The sequence below is a fragment of the Poecilia reticulata genome, linkage group LG17 (assembly GCF_000633615.1).
Source record: "Poecilia reticulata strain Guanapo linkage group LG17, Guppy_female_1.0+MT, whole genome shotgun sequence".
In the NCBI taxonomy this organism is placed as follows: Eukaryota; Metazoa; Chordata; class Actinopteri; order Cyprinodontiformes; family Poeciliidae; genus Poecilia; species Poecilia reticulata.
Genome location: NC_024347.1, coordinates 24,062,657 through 24,071,966, shown reverse-complemented (window position 1 = coordinate 24,071,966; position 9,310 = coordinate 24,062,657). Strand labels below are relative to the sequence as shown.

Sequence of the window (9,310 nt, the reverse complement as noted above, 5' to 3'; positions counted from 1 at the left end):
AGTTGATGCTCCAGTTTGCACAGAGAATGGGATTGATACCGACCTGATATGCGTCGAGCTGCTGCGCTGTGAAGATGGTTTGTTTATTCCCCATGTCTGAGCTTTCAAGCTCCGAAAGCACAGATCCATCGCGGCTCCAGCTCCRAGCGAATGGTTTTTATTAGGGTGGCCCAGTCAGATATGAAATACCGGGACAAAAGGAGGCCAGAGCCAAAGAGGAGATCGGGTGTCGGGCCGCAGCCGGGCCCTTTGCTTGCCACCATAATGGCAGCATTTCATCGTTTGCKCCATTGTGAATAGCAGCCCCTCTGATAATGAATGAGGGCTGTCATCCAGCATCATGCCAAGTGGTTTCAACCCCCTTTAGTGCCACTCTGTGGCCAACGCCTTGCGCGCTGATCGGGTTACGTTCTTTACAGACAAGGTTTTGTAACGCACTGAAAGAAACTTTGATGGCTGACGACAACATGGTTGATGTTTTGTTTCAGCTGCAAACTCACCTTGAGCTTTTTCGCATTTCATCACATTGCAGCCTCAAAGTTTTATGTATTTTACTGCGATTTTAGATCATGCAAAGTGGGACAGATTACATATGCAGCTCTGGAGAAAATGAAGAAACCACTGAAACTCATTGAAATATATATATATATATTTATGTATTTATTTATTTATTYACAAGTAACAATTTGAAAAGTGTGGAGCATATTTATATTACTTCCGTCCATGGATCAGTATTTTGCAAACCAACTTTTGGGTGTAATTTGTTGTATGTCTCCACAAGCTTTGCCCATCTGAAAAACATTTTTTCCCATTCTTGTAATGGATTTCTTCTCCCACCTGCATCTCTGCAGCTCGCAGCTGATGGCAAAGCATCAAATAAACGCAACTCAGTTAAATTAAAATAGCAATGCTAAACATCTAATCATTTCCAGATCAAGAAGTGAAGGTAGTTATGCGTGTAGATTCCAACGGTATGGCTTAAACTGCAGTAACTGCTGTACTGGCATTTAAACACCGTTTTATGCTACTGTTTATTTCTAAGCATTTTCCTGAAGGCAGATTTCCACAAGTCGGTTTTCTTTAAGTCATTACTCACCCATTTTATGTGCAAAATGTGTCCCACAGCGTTCACACTCACATCCAACCAGACTTTGTTTCCCTCTTCACTTTTCCTCTTGGGCTTTATTGTTGATTTCTCCCTTATTTCCCCGCTACTAACCTTACAGACCTGACATAGGACTAGTTAGAGAATTTTAATGCCCACAGTCTTTGCCTTGGCGTGGTTTATAATGACTCAAACAATGTCTCTGGTAACGCATTGAGGTCCGTAACGTCTGCTATGACAACACTTTGCTTGTCGGAGGAAAGCTCTACTTCAGCAAGGGAGCGGAGCTGTTGAAGTAGTTCTTCTCTTAGTTCAGTATAATATTTTTAAAGAGGGATTTAACACGGTCATGGTGATAATTAATGTCTCTCTAAAACCTTGATATGAAATTTAAACGCAGCTATGTGTTTGTGGTAGGAGCTGGCAGCCAGAGAGAACCAAACCGCCCTGGAAGCGGTGACGCCATCACCGTCGTTCCAGCAGAGACGGAGCACGAGACCCAGCAGRTGAGGCGGTACGGATGGGAAACGACGCAGCAGGCTGCCCCCTGCTGGTGAGTCTGATCACTGCGTCTGTTCTCTCCATTCCAGTAAGGGCCGAAGGAGCAGCATCAGCTCAGTCAGTTCTGAGCCGTCTTCTCCTCTGTCTTCTCCTCTGTCTTCTCCTCTGTCTTCTCCTGTCTGGTTGCTCCGGACACACCCATCCAGTTTGACATCAATTTTTCAGGTTATCTTTTAGAAAGGGGATGGTAAAAAAAAAAAAAAAAACAGGACAGATTTACTTGGAGCACACTACACATTTTATAAATTTTTATGGCAGGAAATTTGGATTGGTTATAAACACCTTGAATCACATAAAAGAGAGATTTAACATTCATGAAAATTGAGAAATTGTGGTCTTTAGCAGACTTGATCTTTTATCATGGCCTATTCTAAATTTTTTCTCTTATTTTATTCTCAAAACAGGATTACTTTTTCAGTGAAAATGGTCACTTTAAAGTGTTTAAAAGAAGGTTGCAAGATTGGTACAATGAATATGAGTGGGTATGTGATTTAAATTGGAAATTATTAAACAGCTGCAGATTGATTTAAGGTTCATTATATTGGTTACAAAAAATTCTTGTCTCGGAGACAACTCAAAATTCAAGTCTAAATTAAAATATTATGTTGAGGTTCTAAATAATTTGATAATTTTACTTCAATGTGGAGATTAATACAATAGAACAGGAGCAATCAGAATTCAGCCTTGGCTTAAAGTAGAAAGAATTTATTTATTTTTTATTATTATTATTATTTTTAAATTAAGAGACTCATCCAGTTTGGATTTATTTATTTTTTTTACTAACGAACTAACTTTCTAACTACACTAATTGCTGCTTTGGAGAGCACATGAGTGCCTTGGTGTACAGGAATAAATTCGACATGATGAAATTTTCTAACTAGTATGGTGGATGTGATATTAATTGATTATATTTATCTGAAATGCAAACAGATTGGAAAACAGGATCACAGCATATCTGTGCCTAAAAATTTTAATTGAGTTGAATTAATACATAAATCCAAGTCCACCAAATCATTTGATTTGGAAGGCAATGACATGTTGCAGTACTGCAAAACCTTTGTTTCAGAGGAATTTTCACATTTATTTTAGCTCCTCCGTCTAAATTGATCAATTCTTCTTTGTGGGTTCAAAATGAACGATGACACTGTTTTTTAGGAAAGCAATCTAAATTCTGATTTTTAATTGTTTATGACAGTGGTTCGCGGAGATTTTCTTCTGGGCTCCCCTATGATTACAATAATAATAATAATAATAATAATAAAAGAAGAAGATCAACTGGGCGCACACATGGTTCAACCAGACACAGTCCCATCTCAGAGGAAAGTCCCATCTCGGAGGCAGGTTCCGACTCGGAGGCCGGTCCCGACTTGTAGACAGGTCCCGGCCCTGAGATGGTCCCGACTCGGAGGCAGGTCCAGACACACGCACGCACGCACGCACGCACACACACACACACACGCACATACACACACACAAAGTGTGGTCACATTTGTTTGGTTAAATTGTGATTTTAGTTTAGTTTAGGATTTAAGTCTCTTGCTATAATAATTTACTATTCGGAGAGATGGTTCACTGAATGATTTCAGCAGCAAGTTTTTTTATCTTTGAATAAATTGTTGCTAAATTGATGAAAACATCGCTGCTAATGGAAAACTCAATTACAGAGAAAATGTTTCATTTTTTAATATAGAAATGCTGAAGGAATATTTGAAATCTCAATGTTCTGAAATCATCTTGATCAGTCATCCTAAAGTATAAAAGTTCAAGTAAGCTTAAAGTGATACCATTTWAAAAAAATAAAAATCAGAAAAACATAACATATTCATATTTACACATTTTGTGGTTATCTCTTCCAGCAGAGTCATATATTATAATTTATGTGTCTATTTACATATATTACAGTGTTATTTGTAGATCTCAGAACATTTACTCTCGAGTGAACACTGAAAGGGCAACAAGATTGATGAAAGTGAAAATTAAATCTGCCCAGTCCAACAGCAGAGACTTGACGACGTCAGTGACAGCCGCAGCTTCCGGCCACCATGTCGCTGTACTGCTTCAACACAACATTCTCATCATCATCAAAGTACAGCAGATTGATGGAAAACAGCTTGTCAGGCACGCAGCACGCCGTCTCGATTCCTCGGATCAGCTTCAGGGCGTTGATGATGGACTGGACGGTGGCGTGGTTGGTCGGCCTCATGTTCTGACCCAGGGGGAAGGAGCAGGACCCTTTGCAGTGATAAGCGTTGTAGCCGCGGGGAGACACGATCCAGCCCGACCAGCCGATCTCCTCGAAGTCCACATACAGAGGCAGGCGCTGGCAGGGCTTGGACCGGCCTTCCTCCTCGCTGTAGTGCGAGGAGCGAGCAGTGCGGGAGGATTTGACTAACACCTGAGTTTGGGGGAGGAAGGAGGTGGGGATGGCCTCAAGGGGATCTGGAAGAGAAATAAATGGTTGCTTAGATTAGCTAACAGGATCAGATATTTGTAAAATAGTGACAGTAAACCTTTCCGAGAACCAAATACAATTTAAAAAGGAATTTTGGAAAGTATGCTAGCTATTCCAGTGCCCAAGAAACCAACCATCACATGACTTAATGACTTTCGACCCGTTGCATTAACACCTATCATCATGAAGTGTTTCAAGAGAGTGGTTAAAGGTCATATAATCTCTATACTGCCTCAATCACTTGACCCTTTCCAGTTTGCATACAAATCTAAGCGCTCAACTGAGGATGCCATCTCCACTGCTCTTCAACTGAGCAGATGCGGTTGTTGGACTTCAGCTCAGCGTTCAATACGATCATCCTTCCAGGACTTGGTATGCAAACTGGTCTCCCTGGGCTTCAGTACTCCATTGTGCAACTGGCTGCTGGACTTCCTCACTGACAGAACTCAGTCTGTCCATGTGGGTAATAACACCTCCAATGTCATTTCTTTAAACACTGGCTCCCCACAGGGCTGTGTCCTGAGCCCCCTGCTGTTTACCCTGATGACCCACGACTGTCGTCCCAGGTTTAGCACCAACCACATCATGAAATATGCAGATGACACAACAATCATTCAGGACAACTACAGAAAAGAGGTACAACATCTTGTGGACTGGTGCAGAATAAACAGCCTGCTCCTGAACGTCAACAAGACAAAGGAGATCATTGTCGAGGTCTCGACCGTGAGTGGGAGTATTGTTTTATATTCAAACTAACTAATTTAAGTGTCTTATCTGACTAACAGGCAAATTATTTTCACAGATTTTTATTAAAATCCCACCRAATAAAATGTTTTCAAATTGCTACTTCACTTTTCTCAATGAAAATATAAGTTTGTTTTATCAGTTCAGGCCCCCACTAAACATCCAGAATTATATTTTACTGTCCCTGAGTGTATTCTGACTTAATAAATGAGATTAAAAGTGAGGCAAATCTCACTTGTGCTCTCGAGTGCCGCAGAGCGGCGCCCGTCGTCGGTGAAAAGCACGAGCATGGGCTGTTTGCTCTGGTGGTGGTGGCGTCCTGAAGCAAAGTGGATCAGTTTCAGGTCCGTCTGGCTTCCTTCCAGCGTCCTAACCACCACATGAAGCCCCAGGTTGCTGCCTTCATCTGCCACCCAGGAGCGAACCTTCAGGACATCGGTGACATCATGGTTTTATACACCGTCCAGCTTTTGCCGGGACTTGGATTATTTAGGCATTGGGAGATACTTACAGCTTGTGTGACCGTGAACACTTCCCAACCAGCTGAATGGATCGGGATGAGTCGAGAAGAGAGCAACTTCTTCATCTGTGTGCTGTTAGTTTTACCGATATCCAACAGCTGATAAACACTGACCTGAGTAATACAGAATTAAAGTAGCCACCGTTAGAAATTAACTGAGAAGAGACATGTACTTAGGACTGCCACACCACTAGGGGCAACCAAGAGCACCAAGCTAGTATGATAAAAAAATTATATAAAATAAATAAATAAATAAAATAATAATAATAAATGCTATTTCTATATTATTTACAGAGATGCTACAAAACAAACTCTTCCTGTTGATGGCTACTGTCACTTTTACGGAAATATAAGATATCAAACTTTTGTTTACTGTAAATTTAGTATTTATCAGCTAATAGTTATATGGCGTAGGCTGCACAGTGGCGCAGTTGGTAGAGCTGTTGCCTTGCAGCAAGAAGGTTCTGGGTTCGATTCCCGGCCCCGGTCTTTCTGCATGGAGTTTGCATGTTCTCCCTGTGCATGCGTGGGTTTTCTCCAGGTTCTCCGGTTTCTTCCCACAGTATAAAAACATGACTGTCAGGTTAATTGGTCTGTCTAAAATTGTCCCTTGTTTGTCTCTGTGTTGCCCTGCGACAGACTGGCGACCTGTCCAGGGTGAGCCCACCTCTCGCCCAGAACGTTAGCTGGAGATAGGCACCAGCAACCCTCCCGACCCCACTCAGGGACAAGGGTGTCAAGAAGATGGATGGATAGTTATATGGCACACTTAAACACCACTCTGCATTTTCTTCTAAATAAAAAGCAGACTTGTTGCTTATTATGATTTCTATTTTAATTAAACTAGTTTAATTAAGATAGTTCATGTTTAGTTTTAGGTTAAAAATATCACAACATTTTTTAGATTTTCGTTTTAAAAATAAAAAAAATGTTTTACCAGTAAGTACTATTGAGCTGACAATTGTGGCTCACGTGACAAAATGCCTGGACACCCAGACCTAGTCTATAGGTCCAGACATAGATCCAATTGAAAATCTGCACCAGAAATTGAAAATTGATCTTTACAGATGCTTCTTTACAAAAAAAAAAAAGTAAGTCTAGACGGCATCATTAACCCTGCCTGCAGTTATTATTTAAAAGGCTGAGCATACCTGGCAGAAGTGATGTCTGTTGAATGTGAGGGTTCCTTGAGGACGCAGCTTGAAGAGATGCAGCTCTGCAGTGAGGACCTTCTCACTCCTTGCTACGGTTGACAAATTGAACTTGAACTCCACCTGTTCACTGCGCACTGCCATTCAAAGAAATAAATCGCTATTAGAGACAACACCTTCTATTCAATCTCCTCTGCTCTGCGCACATCACTCAAAAACATCTTACATTTGTCAAAGAAGCTGCGCACAGTGTTCCCCTCCAGCAGGTAGGGATCCTTGGTCACGCCGTCCACGTCAGCCACCGTGTTGTACAGATCGAGCATGTACTGCGGAGGCTGTTTGTGTCCGTGGACAGCAGGAGGGTCCTCCATCCCAAAAACCTCCAGAAGCCTCTTGATGGCGGCAGAGCGGACCTCCTCTGACTCGCCCTCTGAGGGGAAATGATTAACCCGGCCGCTGAGCGCAGGCCACGCTGCGGTGACGCACAGCAGAGCGGCAAAACTGAGCGCGAACACGAACATCGTAGGACCCTGAGTAGATTTCGCAACTTGGAGCTGGAGWGAGTCTGAAAACTCCGAGGCTTTTATATCCAATGACCCAGTTCCCCTCTGCAGCCTCGGCAAACAGCAGTAAAGATGTTATTTGGCCGTAAATGTAAATCACCAATCAGCGAGTGTAAAGGGAGACTAATGGCGGTACTAACAAGGTGCGAACCCCGATTGGAGATTTTATTCAAGCCAATTGTCTTCGAATAAACTAGAGTCTATTTTTGCAAAACGGGGGACTTGTTCTTGCAGTCGTTTATGAAAAATATGTTTTTGACCTCCGGAAAGTACAAACTAATCAAAGTTTAGGGATAATAAACTTTGATTATCGATCTGTGGGTGGCCAATTGCGCCTAAGTGAATCCATTAAGTTAGAATAAAAGCCGCATTGTTTTAGGTGGAAACCAATTACCTGTGTTGCTACTGGTGTCACTGGTGACACTTGGAAAGATTTACATGACTGCCCACTGAGCTACAGCTGGACAATCACCAGCCTGAAGTTGGCATCTGATTCGTTTCAAGACAGAATTAAAGGGATATTCCGCTGCATTTCACRAYTAGTGAATGCTTGAAATGGTCAGATGGGCAAAATTATCTTACATTACTGAAATACTGTGAAATATTGTGACAAAAGTTAAAAAATGTATTCTTGGGRCTTTAATTMTCTGCTTCAGATTGGGTTCAGTGAGAAATCAAAAATACTGAAACAAAAAGAAAACTGACTTGTGATATATATAATAAGGATTTTAAAGTGTGTGTTATATATGTATATATATTTTCATTATTATGAAATAATCCAATTCAATTTGGACCTTCCTAGCAATCTTAGACGTAATCAAATGCAGCAAAATTGCAGTTGGACTCACAAAGGCTTTCTTACATGGGTCTCAATTTAAATAGACTGAGGACAACCCATATCTTAAAACTAGCACCCTGTGTCGATCCACTCACGGTCCTGAAGGGTTTAACACATCTAGGGTGCTTATGGTTCCCACTTTTTACCCTTTTAGCTCTCCTGCACCAAACCTAATACACATTTAACACAGTACCATCATGTACCTCGTAAATAAACTCCATACTTGGCCCATTTTCCAAACAAAAATAGACTAAATTTTCATTTTTACACATTAATGGTGTAAGATTGCAAAGCACAACATTTCATGATATCAAAGAGCCATAAAAACAATTTGGTTTTAGTCCAAACTGTCATTATGGGTTCCGAATACAAAGGTAGGGGCTGCAAGCTAGGCAAAGTGTATGTTTGAGACTCTTATTTTGAAATGTGGGACAGTAGTCTAGCATACAAAAATGAAGCCACTTGTTAACCATTAAGATGCAACATTCTTTCAAGTTTTAGTCTGGACTGCAGATGTTCATCTCTAGATTAAAATTTTATATATTTAGATTGATCAAACCTGAACAGGATAAAACAGATATTACACTTGGAGGCTCAATCAAACCTTTTTTCTACTAGTTGAAATACAAAATGGGAGCGTTTTAGTGTAGAGTCAGATTAAATTAGACAGACAAACTAAATGTATACATATTGATATTCTACAAACTCATTAGATTCTTAAAAACTGAGACTTGTGTAACCGTAAAAGCAGATTCATTCTGAAAAAGAACAAGAATWAAAAAAAACATTTTTTCTGACTGAAATATTTCATACTTTACAAGAACTCAAGACTTGAATTTGTAAAGTCTTATAGGCCTGGAATGTTACAACTTTTGTACAAAATGAAAGAGCACAAGCAAGAGAAACGGCCGAGGACAGAAACAAGATTTATTTGTGCTTTCAGAGAATGTCCAGGTCTTATCGCTGTTTGTCTATTTGTTTTGTTCTTGTGAAGCTAATGTCGATCTTTTAAATGCAAACATTTACTCCTGTGGAGTACATTGACTTTGTCAGTGTGCTCCAAACACGTAAAAATAAAGATGGCACAAATCTAGAAGCACAAGCTACAGATTACAGGCTTCAACTTTTCTTCAGTACACGGTAATTTTTTTATAAAACCATAATAAAGCTGAAATAAGTAGACTGACTTATTTGAAGCCTTCAAATTTGGACAGACTGGGTAACATTTTCCTAAGTGTTCAGAACTTTTATATTGCTTGGTTATTCTACTATGTTTGCTAAATCCTCATCATTTCTTTTCATTGTCAGATGTCCCACTAAGTTTTAAAATCACACTTAGGGACTTTGTTGTAGGCTGCACAAGCAAAATATCTATC

General features: G+C 40.5%; 2 protein-coding genes across 2 annotated transcripts in view; both read right to left on the bottom strand.

Annotated features, from left to right (window-relative positions):
• The window catches only part of cib3 (calcium and integrin binding family member 3), a 4,428-nt gene extending 4,164 nt beyond the window's left edge, over positions 1-264 (bottom strand). The window contains exon 1 of the mRNA XM_008434426.2: positions 44-264. Coding sequence (XP_008432648.1) covers positions 44-94 — 51 coding nt within the window. The 5' untranslated portion in view covers positions 95-264. The remainder of the gene's footprint in view (positions 1-43) is intronic.
• Positions 265-3,425: 3,161 nt separating this feature from the next.
• admp (anti-dorsalizing morphogenic protein) lies at positions 3,426-7,425 on the bottom strand. Its single transcript, XM_008434425.2, has 5 exons — positions 6,760-7,425; positions 6,534-6,670; positions 5,374-5,496; positions 5,098-5,287; positions 3,426-4,105 (listed from the first exon to the last, which is right to left on the bottom strand). The coding sequence occupies exons 1-5, from the start codon at positions 7,052-7,054 to the stop codon at positions 3,681-3,683; spliced, it is 1,170 nt and encodes a 389-aa protein (XP_008432647.1). The 5' UTR covers positions 7,055-7,425; the 3' UTR covers positions 3,426-3,680.
• Positions 7,426-9,310: the final 1,885 nt, after the last annotated feature.